Source organism: Aquarana catesbeiana, linkage group LG05 (assembly GCF_042186555.1).
Source record: "Aquarana catesbeiana isolate 2022-GZ linkage group LG05, ASM4218655v1, whole genome shotgun sequence".
Classification (NCBI taxonomy): Eukaryota; Metazoa; Chordata; class Amphibia; order Anura; family Ranidae; genus Aquarana; species Aquarana catesbeiana.
In genome coordinates this window covers 55,761,478-55,787,134 of record NC_133328.1, presented here as the reverse complement: position 1 = coordinate 55,787,134, position 25,657 = coordinate 55,761,478, and the positions used below count along the sequence as shown (strand labels likewise).

General features: G+C 42.1%; 1 protein-coding gene across 1 annotated transcript; it reads right to left on the bottom strand.

Annotated features, from left to right (window-relative positions):
• Nucleotides 1-1,267: 1,267 nt before the first annotated feature.
• Nucleotides 1,268-24,569, bottom strand: COMMD3 (COMM domain containing 3). Its single transcript, XM_073629763.1, has 8 exons — nt 24,370-24,569; nt 3,946-4,057; nt 3,787-3,850; nt 3,673-3,707; nt 3,388-3,448; nt 3,240-3,296; nt 3,094-3,153; nt 1,268-1,692 (listed from the first exon to the last, which is right to left on the bottom strand). The coding sequence occupies exons 1-8, from the start codon at nt 24,506-24,508 to the stop codon at nt 1,633-1,635; spliced, it is 588 nt and encodes a 195-aa protein (XP_073485864.1). The 5' UTR covers nt 24,509-24,569; the 3' UTR covers nt 1,268-1,632.
• Between the last annotated feature and the right edge of the window lie 1,088 nt (nt 24,570-25,657).

The window sequence follows — 25,657 nt, the reverse complement described above, 5'->3', positions numbered from 1 at the left end:
TCTTATAACAGTTTTTTATGGACTAGAGCCCAAGTTATATCCACATTGGAGGGTATACACCATTGGTTTTGTAGTTGGACGTTGTATCTGAATCAATACAACTTTTAGAAGCTTCTACATATCTCTAATGACAAGTTTTATGGACTAGAACCCAAGTTAGATCTACATTACTCGGGTCGGGACACTCCATTGGCTTTCTAGTTGGGTGTTGTAGCTAAATAAATAAAACTTGTGGAAGCTCCTACAGCTTGTATATCGCTTATAACAATTTTTGTGGACCAGAACCCATGGTACATCTACATAAGAGGGGATACACCATTGGCTCTCCAGTTAAGGTGTTGTATCTAAATCAATAACATTTATAGAAGCTTCTATTTACCCCTTATAAACAAGTTTTATGGACTAGATCCCAAGCTACATCACTGGCTTTCGATATTATTTATAGAAACTTCTATATACCTCTTATAACAAGTTTTGTGGACTAGAGCCCTAATAACATCTACATCACTAGAGATACACCATTGGCTTTCTAGTTGGGTGTTGTATCTGAATCAATAGAAGCTCAAGTTTTGTGGCCTAGAGACTCCTTACATCTATTACTAAAGATACACCATTGGTTTTCCAGTTGGCTGTTGTATTATGACATATAATAGAGTGACGTGGTTTGTAGAGAACCAACAACTTTATTACAGCTGATAAGTTTGCAGCATCTGACTCCATTTTTCAACTCTCAATTCATATACTCTTTAGAAGAAAATGAAACCAATAGTCTGATTGCTAAGTTTCACCCTTTATTAGAACACACCTTAATTATCTTTCACATTTTCCACTGTAGACGGTTATAAATACATCAAAGACAGTGGAGGGAAGAGAAGTCAACAAAGCAGATTTCAGAAATCACTAAAATATATGGCATTTCCAGTTTTCTGTAACATCTCTGTTGACAAATTATAAACAAGCCTACCAAAAAAAAGGTGTGTGTTCTGCCCACAAAGGTGATACAAAATACAACTGTAGTAGAACATTTGGGACACATCCCAGTCCAAGCCAATGAGGTCTCAGCACTAGGGAAATAGAACATGAATCTTCCAAGCTTATACTGCATCAAAACCCATGCTGCTGCACTTTTCAGAAATATATGCTTAGGAAGCCTTGAGCTGACTGAGGACTTCATATTGAAAAATCAACCTTCTGGGCCGCTAGGATTTATAGAAGGACTGGTATAATAAAGATTGCATAGAGGAAAGTATAAATAAACAACACGATCTGATATAAATATAATATTTATTAGTACACACAAAAGCCATACAGTATATGGGCAATGTGAATCTGTGCAGAAATAAAAAAGCGGAAACATTCATCTATGAATGAAATAATGATTGGGGGGGGGGGGGGGGGGAATCATCAATATGCTGTAATGTATATGTTCCACATAAGTAAATCTCATTGAATGTAAAGAGAGGCACAAAAAACGAGTACATCACAGCCTGGCTAGTTTTATCATTGGGAAAGCACAAAAAAAAAAATAAAAAATGATGAGATAGATAATGATAAATGAGGAGTAAAAAAAACAAAAAAGCAAAAAAAAAAAATAATCTGTTTTCCAACGTGACTTCTGATGGAGGATCCAGGTCACATCTGAGAGGTCCTCTCCAGACTTTTAGCTGCATCTTTAAGTTTTCCTACTAAATCCTGAAGGACAAATAAGAAAAGGAAATATCACTGTTCAACCAGAGACCTGATCTGTCTAGAAAGAACAAAACAGAGGCTCGGTGTGATCTAGGCAAACTGACAACCTAAACATCTTGTAACCGTTCGTGATGACGTCATGCTGATGTGTTCTGCGTTTTTTTTATTATTTAATTCTACACCATCTGGACATTCAATTAGATAATCAAAACAAGGCTAGAACACAATCAAAGAACTCCACATATCTCAAAGCATGATCGCATAATATTATAAAAAGTGACACTGGGACATTGGGAAAGTGGTAGGAGTAAGGTTACTACTGAAATATTAAAGCCTATCAAGATGTTAATTTTCATTATTAGAAATACCAATATAAAATCTCGTCTTTAATTAACTTACAAAAATCTGATCATAAGTGGATCCATATTTGACAGTAGGGAAAAAAGAAATTAATTTGCAATTAATAGCTGGGCCCCAGTTTTCATAAATCAAGCTGACATCAAACATGCGACATTTTCTACAGCCTGTACTGCCTGTGATCACAAAGGCTGACTTATCAATACAAAGTGCTGGCAACCCTTGAGGCAGTTATGTGTACCCTGGAAGAGTGGATCGGTTTCCCATAGCAAGCAAACTTGATTTTTCCGAACTGAGAATTACTGCTAGCATAGAATGACACTATCAAAACTGGAACAGATAGAGCTGTGCATGGCAACCAATCAGATTCAGAATGTTCAGATAAGCTTTAAAAATGAAAGATAAAAGATGATTGGTTGCCATGCACAGCTGTTCCAGTTTTGATAAACCCCCCTCGTTTTTATTGTTCAAGGTTGCATTAAATAACCCATTTGCTGGATATTCCACTTAAAAAAATCTAAACATTAGGATAAAAACAGACCTCATAGTTTGCCTCATATAACATATACTTTAGCAAACAGGAAAAAATACAGATTATCTGGTTTCCATGCAGCTCACACATGCCAACAATTAAACCCCTCATAAACACAACTTGATAGTGTTAAATAATTGAGTTTACTAATATCACAAAATAAGCTAATTTCACACAGCTCTACACAAGGATGAGAATCTTTATTTTCAGCCATGTAAAAAAAAAAAAAAATCCTCATCCTGGTGTTTTAGTTTTGTGAGTTGAACCCAATATCCTCTCCGAAATATTGGGGTTGATTTTCAAAAACTGGAGATTGCAAAATCTGGTGCAGCTCTGCAAAGAAACCAATCAGCTTCCATTTTTTTTGTTCTTCAATTGAACAATTTGATCAAACTGAAGTTAAAAGCTGATTGTCTAAAGTGCAAAGCTGCTCCAGATTTTGCACTCCCTAGTTTTAGTAAATTAACTCAATTCAGACAACAGGGTGCAATCATTACAATTAACACAATATATACCTGCAGTTGTTCCATTGAGCAATTAAAACTAACATCTTGGGCCTGGTTGGTATCCGAAGTCTGGGGGAACAGAGAACTAGATTTTACTATCAAGATCACATAAGAATCCCTTTCACCCCCCAATATCAGTCTGTGTGCTATATTACCTCTAAACTGAATTTCACAAAATAGGAAGGTCGGTAGGTTTTGTGTAGCTGATTGGTCTGAAGAGTTAAAAAAAAAAAAAAGTCTCAGCTGAAGGATACAGAATCAATACACAAACAAAATCAATTGATACACAAAGCTCTCCATCACCTTTATTTCATATGCGAGACGCCAGGACACATCTGAGACGTGTGGGGGACATCTGCCAATACTGGAGGTAAAGGACAAACACTGGGGTGACTCTCTAGGCCAACACACTGACATGTCCATTTATTAATTAAAGGGTTTCCTTTTATATTTTAGAAGTCCAATAATACTGTGCTAGAGAGCTTCCTATTTGTTTAATCTCTTGCACAGTATTTAAAGTACAGGACTGATCACACCAAAGATAAATGATCATTGAAGACACAACATTATGACAAAATCAGCACTCACTTTCCTAGGAGGAGCTCCAGAGGTTCCTTGTGTTTCTGTAACACAGCAGACTAACAATTAACACACACACACACACTACAGGTCACAAAAAAAGGACAATGTTAACATCTAAACCTGATATTCAGTCCAAAACTCTTCTGTCCTTTCTTTATCGAACTTGCAGTCCTCCAGGAAGTTGCTGTGGGGGACAGCAGACACAATGAGCAGATCTGTCGCACAGAAATCAGGGCAAGACACATTTCTATAGAGACATATAGATATATATATATATACCTGAGGGCTGCTCTGTCTACATTGTGCTTCACAGCCTCCAGGACACACGCAGCCACTGCCGAGTGACATTCTTTTACTACAGATGGGGCAATATGTCGCAGCTCTGTGTCATCTACAGCAACACAAAAACAAATAAAAAATAAATTGATTTTTACAACTGGGAACGATCATAAGCAAAATCAGTTACTAATGCTGACAAGATTGGAACTACAAATCCCAGCGTTCTCCTTTGAATCCCTCCTTGCTAACAAAAAGAAGGGTGGGTGTTCGTTTTAATCATTCTCTGATCTTAAAAGTGGATAGCATTTTTTCTAAACTATAATTCTAATGTTTTCTCTTTTCAAAGATATGTTTTATTTTCCCAAAAAAGTTTTATAACAGTAAGTTTAATCAAGTATAGCACCAAAGCCATCCCAATTGGCACTAAAGCTGAAGGCTGACAAGGCACGCTGGAATATGTAGTGTACATGAATAGATAACCCCCAATAATTAAATTGGTATTAAACCTTTATTACATTGCAGCTTACCAAATTTTAAATGTGATGGCTGCATTAGTTTCCTTTTTTTGCTTTCTTTCTTTTATTTTGACCTGGTGACCTAGCTAATACTCGGTTGTTCAACAGAACAAGCTGCCCTGCAGATGTAGCAGTCAGAAGGTTGGGGCAAACCATTTACTAATGACAGGAGTACTTACAGTGATCATCTTTTATTTATGAAAAACTATCCCAAAAAGGGAAAACATTGCTTATAAAGGATTACATTCCAATTTTTTAGTGTATCTAAATCTGCTAGTTCATTTAAAACTCCCTCCCCCTGACTGGCAATGCTGCTGTCCAAATGTGCAAGCTGTGCTCCTTCATCCAGAGTAAGGACCATCTGATACAGGAGGGATGGGGGAGATTCACTAACAGTTGAGAGTGCAAAATCTGGTGCAGCTTTGTTTAGAAACCAATCAGCTTCCATGTTTTATTGTCAAAGCTTAATTGAAGAAGCTGATTGGTTACCATGCATAGCTGCACCAGATGTTGAACTTTCCAGTTTTAGTAAATCAAACCCTAGGTGTGTTGCTGGTCAGATCACCAGGTAAAAACAGAAAAACTAAAACCTAAAAAAAAAACTAGTGCAGCCACTACATGTAGAGATTGGTTAAGCTGCAATATATTATTTTAGTTTTTTTAGGTGAATACTGCTTTAATAAAGTAGAACGCCAAACCCATCCCAAATATCATTGTCAGTAAAGCTGGAAGCTGACAAGGCACGCTGGGACATGTAGTGCCCATGAACCGATAAATCACACAATAGCTAAAACCCCTGCCTGCAGATCACACTATGGTAACATTGTATTTCATGTCACATTAAACAAGAACCAATCAGAACTCAGATTTCTCCAACTACATATAGAGATCGCTGAGATCTGAGTTGTGATCAATCGTTTTATTCGCCATCACACTCTATAAAAAATAAATAAATCAATAAATAAAATATTGAAAGGCAAAAGAAAAAAATCAAATATTTGCACCGATCCGTCATCGTCCACTCCATTTATTTGATTTATGCGTGGCAAATAAAATAATAATTCCGCCTGTCTCTACGCCCACTCTATACAATGCAGACAGGACGTGCCAGCAGAGATCTAGACATTTATTATTATTATTTCGTTTTTTTATTCTATTCCTCATTGTGGTGAAAGTGATCCCTCTGTACATTACACAAGCCCAGTTCCCGGTAGCAGGCAGTAGATGATAAGCTGGGCTCAGTGCTGGTAAATGACTCGTTTCCTCTGCTGTCAGCGCTCTTCAACGCCTCTCTTCTACAGCTAGAGACATCGGCTTTTCCCGGCACTGACAAGCGTGTCCTGCGCTCCCCAGCACCCATCCACACCCACCACCCATCTACACCAGCACCCATCTACACCCAGCACCCATCTACACCCACCACCGTCATCGAGTCCCACCCCCCCCCCCCTCTACAAAAAGACACCTCTGACATTTGTGTCACCTCTCCAACCAAAAGTGAACGTTCTCTATCATGACCTTAAACTAGAATAAATCTTTATCTCCATGGGAAATATACATGTATCAAACCACTAAAACCCAATATAAAACTATAAAAAATACCGCACCATAAATGCAGACTGAGCAGGCAAAACTTCAATAAATCACACAAGAACCAGACCACCCAAGACTAGACTAAAGGCAAATTCACTTCATTTTACAAGAGAAGTTGCACTTTGCGAAGGAAATGTCCTTTAGAGCTTAATGAGTTGAACTTGTGCAGACGTCCATCATCCAATCACATGGGAGCAAAAAATACTGGGGTTGATTTACTAAAGGCAATTATACTGTGCAGTTGCTCCAGAGCTATAATGAGATACAGCTTCACTTTGCAAATACTACTCAAACACATGCAAGGAAAAAAAATAGCAGTTTTGCTTGCACATGATTGGATGATAGAAATCAGCAGAACTTCCCCTCAGATCTAGAGCCCTTGCATATTATATTTGCCTTGAATAAATCAACCTCACTGTTTTTCTTTCCATTTTCAATGCATATGTTTTGATATTATATGCAAAATTTCAATATATTCACTAAAGCTGGCCATACATTATACAATTTCTTTAAATTTACCAAAACCACAAGAGGCCAACCCAAACACGTTCAAATTGTATGCAATCAGACAGGCCCTTGCACTACATAGTTGAAGGTAAATCTAAAGGAAATGGAATAAGAAAATTGTATAATATATGGCCAGCTTAAGGGAATTACTAAAACTGGAGAATGTTAAATCTGGTGCAGCTGTGCACGGTAGCCAAATAGCTTCTAACATCAGCTTTTTCAATTAGGCATTGACAAAAAAAAAGAAAAAAAAAAACTGGAAGTTGATTTTTTTTTTTTTGGCAGAACTGCACCAGATTTTGCACCCTCCAGTTTTAGTAAATCAAACCCCATAGCTGTGTGGAAACTTCCCATGCAAAGTGCAAATTCACTTACAATGTTAAATCAGCCCCAGTGGGTTGTTTGACTAAAGCACTAGAGGTGATTGCACTTTGCAATGACGTTTTCCAGTGGTGAAAATTCACTTTCACAAAAATTCACTGTTACAAAGAATGCCCAATCAGGTGTGTATAATATATATATATATATCTATATCTTGCACATAATTGGATGATATAAGCCAGAAGAGCTTCACCTTATTCACCAAGCACAAGCAAAATTCCCTTGCAAAGTGCACAGTCTATTAGCCATTGGTAAATTAGCCCCAGTGGATCAATTGTTGAGGCTGTTCACTTGGCAGTGTGAAGGTTGATAAATAAGGCAAAGCTGTGTTCAATTTATATACCAGTTATGTACCTGGAAAACAATGTGCAAAATATTGGGAAGTTAAAAGGCAACTTCACCTTTAATTTCACTAGAACTATGCAAAGTAAGCATTTGCTTTGCTAAATAAACAGCCCTTAGGAAATCTACCCCAGACTATTATATACAAATATAAGATGATAAAGATCATTCCAAAACCAATACAGGACAATATTAATGTTCACTTCCATATTTAATATACTGAATGCAGATAGCAGGCAAGAGTTATTATATATTTTATACTTTCCTAGTGATTCCTGAGCTGCTGCAAGTTTTAAATCACACCAAAATACAAATAGGACCTGACACAGTTATTCAAAATAAACTTCAATGGGGCAGATTGGATTGTCAATCAATCAAGCCACCCACCCGTGTTTCTGTCTCCTCAGACCATGTCAGAGAATGGCCAGTGACTAGGCTCAGCTGATGAATTGGAGGCCATGGGTTTTGGCGGGTTTGTGGAATTATGATCGGTCTCTGTTTTTTTTTTTTAAATTAAACCAGCCATAAAAAAAATGAAAGGGTTTTTCTTCCATAATGCAATGCAGAATTTGCATTGCAATGCACAATGCAGATTTTGCAGCTCAGCCCAAGTGCCTAATATCTGGAACATGAACAGTCACACTGTCACAGCTACCATCCAGTTACACAATTCTGTTTTGTATTGTACTCATAATATGCCATAATATAAACATGTATCATCATTATTTGCCCTCTAATGGAAATTACAAAATTATATTAAAATATGTAATATATATATATATATATATATTATACATACACACATACAATCCCATAGGAGGTCTCTCCACAATGAATGTTATATTAAGATCATTACAGTTAAATAAAGACAGCACACATAATCCATGCACAAACCGTGAATTCAAAATGAGATGATCCCCAAAAAGGGGAAGAGAACGTCCTCTTACCAAAATTAATTTTCATTGAACAATATAATTGAAGCTGTGTTTACTATTGCAAATAATTAGACTATTGAAGTGAATACATCTTCCCCTTATACTCATTTCTCTCTCTATCATCCCCAGTGTTGAACATGTAAATAATTGTGAGTGCACAGCTTTGATACATCTGATCACAGTGGGGTTGATTTACTAAAGCAATAGACTGTTACACAAAAGAACATTTAGCTTAGAAATAAATCAGAACCTGAGTTCATTTCATTCTGCAAATCATGTACTAGAAGAAAAAAAAAACACCTTTATTTGAAAATCTCGGTTTTCCTTTTGAAAGTAGATGCAACTTATTTACTAACATTCATTTAACAAAGTGAACAGCACCTTTAGAAAATCAATCCACGTGATGCACATATAAAAAACTTTGGACGTAAAGCTGTGATAAGTCTGGATACATTGTTGCACTTGAAATATTATGAGTGAAGCTGTGATCAGTATAGATGCTGTACAATGATACATATAGAATTATGGTGTGACGCTGTGATTAGTGTGAGTACAATGCTGCACATACAGAATTGTGATGTAAAGCTGTGGTGAGTCTGCATTACAAGATTGCATTTATAGAATTGTGGATGCAAAGTTGTAATCATTAGAGATACAATGTGGCACAAATAGAATTGTGATATAAAGCTGTGACCAGTCCAGATACAATGTTGCACATAAAGTAATTGTGAAAGTAAAAAGCTGTGATCATTATTGATGCAATGCTACATATAGAGAATTGTGGATGTAAAGCTGTTATTAGTCTAGATACAATGCTGCACATAAAAGAATTGTGATAGCAATCAATGATGTATATATATATATATATATATATATATATATATATATATATATATATATATAACCGTGTAAAGCTGTGTTGAGTCTGGATACAACGTTGTACATATAAAACTGTGAATGTAAAGCTGTGATCATTACAGATACAATTTTAGGTGTAGAGAATTGTGAATATTACAGATACAATGTTACAGAATTGTGAATGTACAGTTTTGATCATTATGTATACAATGTTACATGGAGAGAATTATGAAGGTAATGATGTGATCAATATAGATACAAAATGTTACTTATAAAGAATTGTAGACGTAAAGCTGTGATCATTACAGATATATTGTGACATACAGAGAACTGTGAATGTAAAATTGTGATCATTATGTATAGGTTACATTATAGAATTGTAAATGTAAAGTTGTGATCATTATGAATACAATTTTACCTAGGGAGAATTGTGAAGGTAAAGCTGTGATAACTACAGATACTATGTTAAATATAGAGAATTGTAAATGCAAGGCTGTGATAATTACAGATACAATATAGAGAATTGAGAAGGTAAAGCTTTGATTATGGACACACTGCTACATATAGAGACTGGTGGTTATGAAGCTGTGATCATTATGTATACAATGTTACATATAGAGAATTGTAAATGCAAAGCTATAATCATTAGAGATACAAGGGGGTTTATTTACCAAAGACAAATAGTTGCACTCTACAAAGGAATTTGTTTCAGAGCTTGGTGAATGAGATGAAGCGTAAGTTTGCAAAGAATACCCAATCACGTGCAAGAAAAATAAAAGAAGTAGGATTTTTGCTTGCACATGATTGGATTATGGAAGTCAGCAGAGCTTCATCTCATTCACTAATCTCTGGAGCAAAATCCCCATGCAAAGTGCTATTTGCCTTTAGAAAATTAACCCCAATGTTACATAGATAGAATTGTGGATGTACAGTTATGCTCATTATAGATACAAAGTTACATAGAGAATTGTGGAGTGTAAATTGATCATTACTGTTACTTTTAGAGAATTGTAGATGCAAAGTTGTGATCTTTACAGATAAAGTGGGGGTGCTTTATTAAAACCTGTGAGTGCAAAATCTGGTGCAGCTGTGCATGGTAGCCAATAAGCTTCTAACTTCAGCTTGTTCAATTAAGCATTCACAAAAAAAAAAAAAAACTGGAATTGGTTTCTGTGCAAAGCTGCACCAGATTTAGCATTTTCCAGTTTCAGTAAATTAACCCCAAAGCTTACATATACAAATTGTAAATGTAAAGCTGGGATAATTACAGATACAATGTTACATATAGAGAATTACGAAGGTAAGGCTGTGATCATTATAGATACAATGTTACATAGAGAGAATTTTAAATGTAAAAGCTGTGATCATTATGGATTCAGAACTGTGGTTGTAGAGCTGTGATCATTATAGGTACAATATTATTGAGAGAATTGTGAATATAAAGCTTTGATCATTATGGATACATTGTTACATATAGAGAATTGTGAAGGTAAAGCTGTGATCATTATATATAATGTTACTCAGAGAGAATTGTGGTTGTAAAGCTGTGATCTGTGTGGACACAATGTTACATAGAGAGGATAAATCAGTGATCATTATTGGTACAATATTATAGAGAGAATTGTGGAAGTAAAATCTGTGATCATCATGGACACGTTACAAATATAACATTGTGATAATTACAGATCCAGCTAGAAGCTTAAATCTGTGATCATAATAGATGTTACTCCTAGAAGATTGTGGTTGTAAAGCTGTGATCAGCGTGGATACAATGTTACACAGAGAGGATTGTGATTGTAAATCTGTGATCATATAAATAATGTTACCCAGAGAATTGTGAAGATAAAGCTGTGATCAGTATGAACACAATGCTACATATATAAAATTGTGGTTGTAAAGCTGTGATCTATATATGTTACTCATGGAGAATTGTGGTTGTAAAGCTGTGATCAATGTGGATACAATGTTATATAGAGAGGATTGTAAAGCTGTGATCATTATGGACACAATGTTACATATAGAGAATTGTGAATGTAAAGCTGTGATCTATCTATATATAGAGAATTGAGGTTGTAAAGCTGTGATCAATGTGGATACAATGTTACATGTATAGAATTGTGAATGTAAAGCTGTGATCTATCTATAGAGAATTGTGGTTGTAAAGCTGTGATCAGTGTGGATATGATGTTACATAGAGAGGATTGTAAATCTGTGATCATATAAATAATGTTACTCAGAGAATTGTGAAGATAAAGCTGTGATCTTTATGAACACAATGTTACATATATATAATTGTGGTTGTAAAGCTATGATCAGTGTGGATACAATGTTGTGATTGTAAAGCTGTGATCCATCTATCTATATATAGAATTCATAGAGAATTGTAGGTGTAAAGCTGTGATCTATCTATAGAGAATTGTAGTTGTAAAGCTGTGATCTATCTATAGAGAATTGTGATCAATGTGGATACAAAGTTACATAGAGAGGATTGTGATTGTAAAGCTGTGATCATTAGTGGTATAAAATTGAGAATTTTGGAAGTAAAAGCTGTGATCATCATGGACACAATGTTACAAATAGAACATTGTGATAATTACAGATACAACATAACACTAGGTCTGGCCCCAGCTCCAACCCTGAAGTGTGGATTGCACAGACACAGAACAGGAACAGACTTTTGCACTGTGTTCAGTGAGAAGCCCAGAAATCTCAGAGCAGCAGCAGCCGCCAGGGCCAAGAAGAAAGCTCTCCCTCCCATGGCAGAGCCCAGGAGCTGCCAAGAAATGCAGCAGCAGAATTGGCAAGAGGTCAGCGGCAGGGTGACAGGAGCAGCACCCCGAGCAGCAGCCCAGCGCCGGCCCTTCAATATGCAGAGGGAACAAGGCGATCTATTGTAGCTGGCAGGTCTGATCCCCTCCCTGCAGCTGGGATCTGTGCAAACACACACACACTGGGACAATATGGCCGGGGGAGCAAGAGACAGAGTGCCTGAGCAGGACTGTGCAACAACACAAGCGACACTTCCAAGAGGAACACCACAAATAGCCCGTCCACACACAAGGCATTGTGCTGCTGTGAATGCCCAACACGTTCTACATTGACTGCAACATCTGCTCCAGATTCAATCGGACGAACTGGCCCAAACAACAGAGAGCTGGCCTTACTGGAGATATGGAAGACTTGGGGAGATTGCGACAAACATTTCTTACTGGGGAGCGACACAATGGGGAAAAGCAACGGCAGACAGGAGCCAAACAACACATACAAAATGAGAAACATAATAGCACTAAACAACACAACTAGTAATCTACTTATTTAATACATGATGTTATAGACTGGACATAGGACACAGTAACAAGTGATCAGCATGTTAGTTTTTCTTTCTTCCTTTTTTTTCCTTCCTTGTATTATATTTAATTTGTATGGAAGAAATACATGTGATAGGGGGTACATAGAAGGTCTGCCTGTAGGCATAATTCTTTGTAAACTTAAGTAATATATTACTGGGGGGAAAAAGTTGCATAAGTAAATGTGTACAACAGAATATAAGGCTGATTAAATAAAGGAATAAAAAATGGTCACACCAACAATTGCATGGATATTATTTCAAGTATCCAAGCAAGCAAATTCCTGGGTACGAATTTAATTTGCACATAACTGGATAATTGAAGTAAATTTTCACACAAGTTATTTTGTGAAGATTCTCAACTCCTTTAGTAAATCAGCCTTGGGTTGACCATACATTTTACTATTTTCCTTTACATTTACAAAAACCATACAATATGAGCTTAAACCTAAACACTTTAGATTTGTATGCAATCAGGCAGGGCCATGCAATACAATGTAAATTTAAAAGGAAATTGAATAAGAAAATTGTATAATGTATGGCCAGTCCTAATGTATGTGTGTGAGTTTTTTTTTTAATTTTTCCTTTACTTTGTATATAATGTTTATCTAGATATTAATCTCTATAAACAATGAGAACAGGAAAATTAATGAAATATGTTTTTATTTATTTATACAGACAATGAATGAAAGCAGCAAAACAAATATGGGCATGTTTATAAACAAAAAATGCAATGAAAGTAATAACATGAACACTCATGTACTACACACACACGCACACACATTTAGTACTAGATATATTAATATAAAATTTATATTAGCTAAACATAATTCAGACCCTCTCCCATATATGTCACCTATACAAAAGGATCAAATTTAGAAATGAATTCCTAATAAATCCACATCTACCATTACAGTCAAAGGGCTAAGTTAGGCCAGAAATGCAGCACTAACTTGTGTTGCTGCTGGTTGCACTTTGGAATTAATTAAATATTGAATGGTGAAAATCAAAGACAGTGACCCAAAATACAGAATGCAAGATTTTCTCACAATGCACTGTAAACCAATGCATGATGCACACAGGGCCTACCAAAAACAATGGAGCTGATTTACTAAAAGAGTAGACTGTTCACTGAGATTATAAGGTGAAGCTATATTAACTTCAACCAACTAATATTCTTAACAAAAATGCTTTCTTTTTTTTTCTGATTAATTACCCTTGCACAGGTCTAGGTATGCAGTGGGATAGATTTACTAAAACTGGAAAGTGCAAAATCTGGTGCAGCTGTGCATAAAAACCAATCAGCTTCCAGGTTTTATTTTCCAAGCTTAATTGAACAAGCTGAAGTTAGAAGCTGATTGGCTACCATTCACATCTGCACCAGGTTTTGAACTTTCCAATTTTAGTAAATCAACCCCGTGTGAACACAGATTCACCCTACTAGCATTCACTTTGCTAAGTAAAGCTTTTGCTCTTTAGGTACCCAATGTATTTCCTCTAGTTCAGGCATTTGAAATTGCAGCAAAAAGTATGGCGACACATGCAGTGTGAACAACTCCTAAATAACCCCAATATTACAGGGTGCAGTTTTTTTTAGGTCAATTTAAGAAAACTGAAGAAGGGAGGACAGGAATAAAAGTAGGGTGGTTGCTCAAAGTAAACCAGGCTCTTGTAACTCAGAGGCCTCTATTATTTGTGGAACACCCAGCACATTTCTAATTATTTTTTCATACTATTAAAAAAAGGCAAGGGAAATTCTTTATTAAAAAGTAGGATCATCAGATAATTATTTGCATCCAATCAGACAACAGAGGAAAGAAAATTATACAGTTTATTTCTGCTCACTCTTTAAGTTTTGTACAATCTCATATCCTACCTGTAATATTACTGCAGATACATCAGGATACATGCAAGCTGGAAGTATGGCCAAACTCAAATATCAACTGTAGTTTTTGTACAGTTTAAAAATAAATAAATGTCTGACTGGTTGCTAGGTAGAAAATTACTAAATACTTTGATTATTTTTTTTAAACTATTTAACTCCATGTACATTTAAAATGGGCAAGACTATGGGGTGTATTTACTAAAGGATTGGAAACTGTTCACTTAGTATAGTGAAGAAGGTGAAGCTGTGCTCACTTATATCATCCAATCCTGTGCAGATTTCTGGTTTTATTTTTTTTTAACTTCCTTGCATATGAGTGAACACAGCTTTACATTGCTAAGCTTAGTAAATATTAACTTTGCCAAGCAAGTGAAGATACTCTTGTATCTACCATGTCTATCCCCTGTACTAAAGTGTATCTAAATACAAGAACAGCTTGCAGCTTATCAACCCTTAGATGAGGTGGCTGCATTAGTTATCTTTTTTTTTTTTTCAGGCTTCTTTTCCTACAGCTGCACCAGATTTTACACTCTCCTGTTTTAGTACATTAACCACATTGTACCGTATCAAAGGAGGAGCAGCATTGTTATCCTAGGACCGGAGGTGTGTTAGGTCTTTATTACAACTCCTCTCCTCATATCCATAACTTGGTTGTAGTTCAAATTTAGAGAACAATGTAGAATTGTAGAATGCACAAGACAACATTGGATTTCTGGCAGGATCAACTGGAATTTATTTGCACCTATTGAACACTTTTAATGGTATATTTAGCAGTGTTTATATTTTAATTCCACAAATATCATTTATATTGCATATTGTAATATTATTTTATCATAAAACTGACTTCTATCAAAAATAGCAAATTATTATTTTATAATGGCATATTTATTTCTCCGGCTTTGTCATAATTCCTCACTTTGCTACTTTCCTCCTGGCTCGGCCCTTTACTGATTGCCATGGGTGATCTATACACAGAGTTGAACACAATAGATGCAAGAATCTCCCTAGCCTGTCTGTCAACGACGGTCATGCACAGTTCACCTCACAGCAGCCCCAGGCAAGAAGCAATACATGCATAGAAAGATGGACACTTTAAGCCCCGTCAATGCACTATAATGAGAAGCAAATTACAAGATCATACAGACAAAATTTGAGTTTAAAACATTTGAACCTTTTTTTCACCCAGTTCCATTTTTGGAGTGCTGTGTTGCATTTCTTGCAATTATATTATCGCCCAAGCATCCACATATGGGCCCCCTCTATACAAAAATAATGTTAAAAAATAATATATATATATATATATATATATATATATATATATATATATATATATATATATATATATATATATATATATATATACACACACACACACACACACATACATAGATATATCTATAGATAGATAGCAATATATATATATATATATATATATATATTCAAATAAAATAAAAAATACTTTCTTTTATCTTATACTCATATCTTGGGAAGAAATACTTTGCCTGTCATTTGTAAAAATTTTTACTCTGGACTGGTATAGTGTATCGTTTTTAAACATTATTTTTTGGCAGCTTAAAGGGTAACTCCACTTTTGTGGGGAAAAAATAGCAAATAAAGAAAAAATAATATAGCGTGCACAATCACAATACAAGTCATACTGTAATTGAATGTTATTAAAATGACCTTTCCTTTTCATTCTGCAGCTCTGTAATTTTCTATAAATGCAAAGCAATATGGCTACATGGAGTTGTTCTATACACAGAGTGTGTACTGACCACTCCCCAGAAACATAATTTCCTGCTTTGTGTGATTGGCTCACCAATTTCCCCAGAAGTCTGCCTAAGATACAAGTCAGATTTCAGGCATCTCCTGCAACAAAAAAGTCATTTTTGGTGAGATACTTTAAATAGGAACACATCTAAATGGATGCAGGCCCAGCAGCTTCTTCATTAGTGCCCTGCAGCTGCCACAAACACATGAATATATATTTACTTAGTTATCACATGTCTGAAAACATGTAATTACATGTTCTTTTAAACTTTAGTTTCACTTTTTGAACTCGGCTGCACCGTAATCTCACGAGATTACAGGCAGCCCACCCCCTTTACACTGATCTCGGCTGTTTTCAGAGGAAACACTTCTCCTCTGTTCTCAGCTTCATAAACCGGCTGCAGAGGAGATAATTTTCCTCTGAGAACTGAACTGAGAAAAAACTTCTCAGTTTAATAAACGTACACCTTTGTTGCAGATTCCTACCTTTTGTTATTCTGAAGAAATCCCTGTGTGTTTGTCTGTGTCCATGTGGGAAAGGGAGTCTAACTCGAGTGGTTTCATAATTATCAATCAGCTGTGCACTTGCATGGCTCTAATGAGAAAAGCTGCTGGGTCTGCATCCCTTTAGACGTGTTCCTATTGAGAGTATCTCACCAAAAATGACATTTGTGTTCCAGGGGATGCCTGAAATCTGACTTGTATCTTAGACAGACTTCTGGGAAAATTGGTGAGCCAATCACACAAGCAGGAAATTATGTTTCTGGGGGGCGTTCTGTACACATTCTGTGTACCGAACACCTTTAGGAAGCCAAATTGCATTTTCCGAAAATGACAGAGCTGCAGATTGAATAGGAAAGGTAATTTTTAAAAACATTCAATTACAATATGACTTGTGTAGCAGTTGTATACGCTACATTATTTTTTCTTTATTTGCTATTTTTTTCCCCCACGAAAGTGGAGCTACCCTTTAAGAAAAGTGTGTGTGTATGCATGACCTTAGAATGATGTTTTGTCATGCATTTTAAAAATGCGTGACTGTCCTTGAAAATGTAAACTGTGCATGCGTGGCACCTTGAACCTTTAGTTTCTCTGGCCCTCAAAGGTCTAAATCTGGCCCTAGAAGTATCATCTGGTTCTCCTCAATAACATAAGAATCATTGTCAGTGAGGATCATTTAATGCTGATTGGCAACTTTGGGAAATTGGTAATGAACGAAAAACATACCTTGCCATTGCTGGCCCCCTAAACATGCTAGCTGCCTGGCTATCATGCCAATTCTTTGCTTTCACTCACTATTTTCTGTGTCACTCAGGCTTCATTCACACGGGCGTACTACAGCATACGCCCGTGTGGTGGTCATGTATGCCTGTACGAGGATGCACAGCCAGTTCCATTCATGTCAACTGGGATGCAGTGGCTGCACGGACACAGCCGCTGTTCTCAATTTGACAGACAGTGTGCGTTTGGGGCTTTGCACCCACACAGCTGTCAGATTGGGAGCAGTTTCTGTGTCTGTGCAGCCACTGCCTCCCAGTTGACATGAATGGAACTAGCTGTGCATCCTCGTGCAGGCAAACACGACCACCACGCGGGTGTATGCTGTAGTACGCCCGTGTGAATGAAGCCTGAGTGACACAGAAAATAGTGAAACCAGAGAATTGGCATGCCTGCCTGCACAGAGATACACAAAACACCTCAAGTATTGAAGCCAGTAAATCAGCAGGACAACTACCACGTTGAGGGATCCGACTTGTGAGACCCCAAGTCATGTGAAATCCCATGTTAGTCAATGAGAGCTGTCTTAAAGCGGGGGTTCACCCACACCGCCAAAAAAAAAAAATATTAAAAGCCAGCAGCTACAAATACTGCAGCTGCTGACTTTTAATACATGGCCACTTACCGGTCCCAGGGTCCAGCGATGTCGGCAGGGGACGCCGAGAACCCGCTCGGTTCTCGGCAGCTGCCGCCGCCATACTAGGTGAGGGAATCAGGAAGTGAAGCGTTGCGGCTTCACTTCCCAGTTCCCTACTGCGCATGCGCGAGTCGCGCTGCGCGTCCCTAGTGGTCCCCGCTCTCTCCTGGGAGCTGTGTGTTCCCAGCAGACAGCGCGGTCGGGACAGGAAGAGGCATAGACTCCCATGGGAGTCTATGCCGGAAGTGGGTGCAAATACCTGTCTTAGACAGGTATCTGCACCCCCCTCCCCCCTGCAAGGTGCCAAATGTGACACCGGAGGGGGGGAGGGTTCCAAAAAGCGGAAGTTCCATCTTTGTGTGGAACTCCGCTTTAATTAGCACTACTGAAGTCGCTCCAACTTTAGAAAAAGTTCCTGTACTACTTCAAGGTGACTTCTATCTGACTTGTGCCTCAAAGTAGTACTCAAGTCGCCAGGAAGTCTCTTGGAAAATTCTCACTGTAAGTCATGCGACTTTCAGGTGGTGGCAGTGTGGACCGAGCCCAATCATACAGGGTGGGGTTTTCTAAACCTGTGACTGGCTATCACCATGATCACATAATCAGGAGATGGTCCTCCCAGCTCCCAATCATTCATATGAGATTGGTCGGTGAAAGCTCGGCACGCAATAGAGCTGCTATCAATCACAGCCAGTGAGCCAATCAGGAGACAGAGGGGGCGGGGCCAAACTGCAGCTCCGTGTGTGAATGGACACACAGCCGCAGCTCAGGAGCGCGCCTGCTTGGGTGCCCCCACAGCAAGCTGCTTGATGTGGAGGGAAACCAGCAGGAGGGAGGGGCCAGGAGCGCCGACTTGGGACCTGTGAAGAGAAGGATCTGGGCTGCTCTGTGAAAAACCATCTGCACAGTGCAGGTAAGTATAACATGTTTGTTATTTAAAAAAAAAAAAAAAAAAAGAAAGACTTTAATATTGCTTTAAAGAGGGGACTGGGGAGTTATGGTTACCATAATTAACCCTGTCTGTACTGTGCTGGCAGATCTTCATTATCAGTTGTGTATACTGTCTGTCCTAACAAAGGGTTACTGTCCAATCTCAAGGCTTGGGTGGTACACTGTATGTAGTGGAAACATACTTTAAGTCCTTGATCTGACTATACACACTCCAGTCTGCCCAGGTCCTCCAATGACAAAACACATTTTCGCTCACCATAGCAGGAAACCCCTCTGAATAGTTTTAGGCTCCTCCCCATCACATGGTATACGGGTCATGCAGAACACCCTTTAGTTTCAATAATGACACAGCTACTTCTCTATTTTTCCCAACTGCAACAAAACAAACTGAACACTTAAAGGGCCAGGTGACAATAACCATAGAAAAACTATTCAGTTTCCTGCTATAGGTGCTAATATACATATATAAAAAATAAACCAAAGTGATGTCTCCCATAATAAAGGGAACCTACAGGTACAGTGGTTATCTGCCATAGCCAAAGCTCCAAATCAGTGCTATAGGCTGCCATAGAGCTCACTGTCTGTAAAATGCTCATTATATTTTCAATTGAGAAAAAGGAGCAAAAACAGCTGATGGAGTGCAGAGATCTGCCAGCACGCTGGTGCTTGGAATCGCTCAGAGCTCATCTCTAACAAGTCTGACTGCTGCAAGTAATGCGATGCTGGTGAAGAAAAAGTAGGGAGCAAGCTGAGCACTAGAGACACAGAAACCAATGCTGTCAGCAATCCTTTCTTTGGACACTTTCTATCATGAAGCCATCTGTCTGCAGGTCTCATGATACATCTCCATGGCTGGCAAACACTGAACATGGACTCAGCATTACTGATTTACAAGCAGCAGAGGACAGAAAATGGGAGCATTGCCCACAGGAGCCAATCAGACTCCTTGTTCCATGTGAATTCTAAGGCCTGATTGGTTCCTATGTACAGCAGTGACAATTTGCATATTCAGCTCTGCTAGCACTATCACACTGACTTACCAATGATAAAATACTGGTCCCCCCCCTCCATCATAGTGATGGTACATCCCCTGTACTAGTGAATGTGATGAGCAGTCCCCAGGATGACCCACTACACTGCCCCTGACCCGCTACACTGCCCCTGACCCGCTACACTGCCCCTGACCCGCTACACTGCCCCCAGTAATAGTCATTACAGTAAATTCCCCATTCTCAAATAATCACACTAAACACTCAGTCCTGCTTCTAGTGATCACAACACACAGCGCTCCCAGTATACTGTGCCCAGTACCAGTACTCCCTGTATATGCAGCCTGGTCCAAGTTTACACTCCTTATTTCTCCCCAGTAAACTTTCTGAACAGTTCCAATGCTCCAATTATATTCAGTGTTCCCAGTATACACCGTCCAGTCTCAGCGTTCCCGGTATACACCGTCCAGTCTCAGCGTCCCCGGTATACACCGTCCAGTCTCAGCGTCCCCGGTATACACCGTCCAGTCTCAGCGTCCCCGGTATACACCGTCCAGTCTCAGCGTCCCGGGTATACACCGTCCAGTCTCAGCGCCCCCGGTATACACCGACCAGTCTCAGCGCCCCCGGTATACACCGTCCAGTCTCAGCGCCCCCGGTATACACCGTCCAGTCTCAGCGCCCCCGGTATACACCGTCCAGTCTCAGCGCCCCCGGTATACACCGTCCAGTCTCAGCGCCCCCGGTATACACCGTCCAGTCTCAGCGCCCCCGGTATACACCGTCCAGTCTCAGCGCCCCCGGTATACACCGTCCAGTCTCAGCGCCCCCGGTATACACCGTCCAGTCTCAGCGCCCCCGGTATACACCGTCCAGTCTCAGCGCCCCCGGTATACACCGTCCAGTCTCAGCGCCCCCGGTATACACCGTCCAGTCTCAGCGCCCCCGGTATACACCGTCCAGTCTCAGCGCCCCCGGTATACACCGTCCAGTCTCAGCGCCCCCGGTATACACCGTCCAGTCTCAGCGCCCCCGGTATACACCGTCCAGTCTCAGCGCCCCCGGTATACACCGTCCAGTCTCAGCGCCCCCGGTATACACCGTCCAGTCTCAGCGCCCCCGGTATACACCGTCCAGTCTCAGCGCCCCCGGTATACACCGTCCAGTCTCAGCGCCCCCGGTATACACCGTCCAGTCTCAGCGCCCCCGGTATACACCGTCCAGTCTCAGCGTCCCCGGTATACACCGTCCAGTCTCAGCGCTCCCGGTATACACCGTCCAGTCTCAGCGCCCCCGGTATACACCGTCCAGTCTCAGCGCCCCTGGTATACACCGTCCAGTCTCAGCGCCCCCGGTATACACCGTCCAGTCTCAGCGCTCCCGGTATACACCGTCCAGTCTCAGCGCTCCCGGTATACACCGTCCAGTCTCAGCGCTCCCGGTATACACCGTCCAGTCTCAGCGCTCCCGGTATACACTTGCCTAGCCCCAGAGCTTTCAGTATAATCTGTCTACTCCCAATATACATAGCCCAATGCTCCCAGTGTACACAGCACAATGCTCTCATTATACTCGAGTCAGAGCACCCAGTTTAAACAGCCCAATGCTCCCAGTATACTCTGCCTAGTCCCGTTATACAAAGCCCAATGTGTCCAGAGTACAAAGCCCAATCCCATTGCTCCCAATAAACATTACCCAGTTTCATACTCTACCTAGTTTCAGTATACATAGCCTGGTTCTAATGCTCCTAGTATACACAGCCCAGAGCTCCCAGTATACTCAAGTGAACACAGTCCAGTCCCAGTGCCCCCATATAAAAAGCCGAAGCCTCCCACTAAATATTACCCAGTTCCATATTTTGCCTATTTCCAATACACAAAGCCCAGTTTTTATGATATTATACACAGCCTTGATCTCCCCGTATACTCTGCCTAGTCCAAGTATACACAGCCCAGTGCTCCCCAGTACACAGAGCCCAGTGCTCCCAGTACACACAGCCCAGTGCTCCCAGTACACACAGCCCAGTGCTCCCAGTACACACAGCCCAGTGCTCCCAGTACACACAGCCCAGTGCTCCCCAGTACACACAGCCCAGTGCTCCCCAGTACACACAGCCCAGTGCTCCCCAGTACACACAGCCCAGTGCTCCCCAGTACACACAGCCCAGTGCTCCCCAGTACACACAGCCCATTGCTCCCAGTACACACAGCCCAGTGCTCCCAGTACACACAGCCCAGTGCTCCCAGTACACACAGCCCAGTGCTCCCAGTACACACAGACCAGTGCTCCCAGTACACACAGACCAGTGCTCCCCAGTACACACAGACCAGTGCTCCCCAGTACACACAGACCAGTGCTCCCCAGTACACACAGCCCAGTACACACAGCCCAGTGCTCCCAGTACACACAGCCCAGTGCTCCCCAGTACACACAGCCCAGTGCTCCCCAGTACACACAGCCCAGTGCTCCCCAGTACACACAGCCCAGTGCTCCCCAGTACACACAGCCCAGTGCTCCCCAGTACACACAGCCCAGTGCTCCCCAGTACACACAGCCCAGTGCTCCCCAGTACACACAGCCCAGTGCTCCCCAGTACACACAGCCCAGTGCTCCCAGTACACACAGCCCAGTGCTCCCAGTACACACAGCCCAGTCCTTCCAGTACACACAGCCCAGTGCTCCCCAGTACACACAGCCCAGTCCTTCCAGTACACACAGCCCAGTGCTCCCCAGTACACACAGCCCAGTCCTTCCAGTACACACAGCCCAGTGCTCCCCAGTACACACAGCCCAGTGCTCCCCAGTACACACAGCCCAGTGCTCCCCAGTACACACAGCCCAGTGCTCCCAGTACACACAGCCCAGTGCTCCCCAGTACACACAGCCCAGTGCTCCCCAGTACACACAGCCCAGTGCTCCCAGTACACACAGCCCAGTGCTCCCAGTACACACAGCCCAGTGCTCCCAGTACACACAGCCCAGTGCTCCCAGTACACACAGCCCAGTGCTCCCAGTACACACAGCCCAGTGCTCCCAGTACACACAGCCCAGTGCTCCCAGTACACACAGCCCAGTGCTCCCAGTACACACAGCCCAGTGCTCCCAGTACACACAGCCCAGTGCTCCCCAGTACACACAGCCCAGTGCTCCCAGTACACACAGCCCAGTGCTCCCAGTACACACAGCCCAGTGCTCCCAGTACACACAGCCCAGTCCTTCCAGTACACACAGCCCAGTGCTCCCCAGTACACACAGCCCAGTCCTTCCAGTACACACAGCCCAGTGCTCCCCAGTACACACAGCCCAGTCCTTCCAGTACACACAGCCCAGTGCTCCCCAGTACACACAGCCCAGTGCTCCCAGTACACACAGCCCAGTGCTCCCCAGTACACACAGCCCAGTGCTCCCCAGTACACACAGCCCAGTGCTCCCCAGTACACACAGCCCAGTGCTCCCCAGTACACACAGCCCAGTGCTCCCCAGTACACACAGCCCAGTGCTCCCAGTACACACAGCCCAGTGCTCCCCAGTACACACAGCCCAGTCCTCCCAGTACACACAGCCCAGTCCTCCCAGTACACACAGCCCAGTGCTCCCAGTACACACAGCCCAGTGCTCCCAGTACACACAGCCCAGTACTCCCAGTACACACAGCCCAGTGCTCCCAGTACACACAGCCCAGTGCTCCCAGTACACACAGCCCAGTGCTCCCCAGTACACACAGCCCAGTGCTCCCAGTACACACAGCCCAGTGCTCCCAGTACACACAGCCCAGTGCTCCCAGTACACACAGCCCAGTCCTTCCAGTACACACAGCCCAGTGCTCCCCAGTACACACAGCCCAGTCCTTCCAGTACACACAGCCCAGTGCTCCCCAGTACACACAGCCCAGTCCTTCCAGTACACACAGCCCAGTGCTCCCCAGTACACACAGCCCAGTGCTCCCCAGTACACACAGCCCAGTGCTCCCAGTACACACAGCCCAGTGCTCCCCAGTACACACAGCCCAGTCCTCCCAGTACACACAGCCCAGTCCTCCCAGTACACACAGCCCAGTGCTCCCAGTACACACAGCCCAGTGCTCCCAGTACACACAGCCCAGTACTCCCAGTACACACAGCCCAGTGCTCCCAGTACACACAGCCCAGTGCTCCCCAGTACACACAGCCCAGTGCTCCCAGTACACACAGCCCAGTGCTCCCAGTACACACAGCCCAGTGCTCCCAGTACACACAGCCCAGTGCTCCCAGTACACACAGCCCAGTGCTCCCAGTACTGGGCCCCAGCAGGTCCCGCGCCCTCCCCGGCACACAGTACATTGTCTCGGGCAGTCGGCGGGTGGGTCTGGCCCGGCAGGAAGCGGGTGTTGGGCTCTCGGTCCTCCCGGGGATTCCCCGCACAAAAGGCGGCCGTCCCTCCCCGCTCCTCCGGCCTTACCTAGAGCGCACTGGGCGGAGGGGCCCCGGACCAGGCTCTGGAGGGCCCCCCGGAGAACAGCGCTGAAGGCCTTGGGGCCAAACCGGGCCGGATCCGCTAAGCGGTGCAAACCCCTCTGCCAATCCTCCGCCACCTCCATTGTGAGAGCGACCTTCCACCCCACACCACGTGACCCGCCCAGCTGACAGCCCGGGGCTGTGCACTGTGTGTGTGTACATGCTCCATGTGTCTGATCTACAATACACCACCCTCCATGTGTCTGATCTACAACACACCACCCTCCATGTGTCTGATCTACAACACACCACCCTCCATGTGTCTGATCTACAACACACCACCCTCCATGTGTCTGATCTACAACACACCACCCTCCATGTGTCTGATCTACAACACACCACCCTCCATGTGTCTGATCTACAACACACCACCCTCCATGTGTCTGATCTACAACACACCACCCTCCATGTGTCTGATCTACAACACACCACCCTCCATGTGTCTGATCTACAACACACCACCCAACACACCACACTCCATGTGTCTGATCTACAACACACCGCCCTCCATGTGTCTGATCTACAACACACCGCCCTCCATGTGTCTGATCTACAACACACCACACTCCATGTGTCTGATCTACAACACACCGCCCTCCATGTGTCTGATCTACAACACACCACCATCCATGTGTCTGATCTACAACACACCGCCCTCCATGTGTCTGATCTACAACACACCACCCTCCATGTGTCTGATCTACAACACACCACCCTCCATGTGTCTGATTTACACACCACCACCCTCCATGCGTCTGATCTACACACCACCCTCCATGTGTCTGATCTACAACACACCGCCCTTCATGTGTCTGATCTACAACACACCGCCCTCCATGTGTCTGATCTACAACACACCACCCTCCATGTGTCTGATCTACAACACACCACCCTCCATGTGTCTGATCTACAACACACCACCCTCCATCTGTCTGATCTACACACCACCACCCTCCATGTGTCTGATCTACAACACACCACCCTCCATGTGTCTGATCTACACACCACCACCCTCCATGTGTCTGATCTACAACACACCACCACCCTCCATGCGTCTGATCTACACACCACCCTCCATGTGTCTGATCTACACACCACCACCCTCCATGTGTCTGATCTACAACACACCACCCTACATGTGTCTGATCTACAACACACCGCCCTCCATGTGTCTGATGTACAACACACCACCCTCCATGTGTCTGATCTACAACACACCACCCTCCATATGT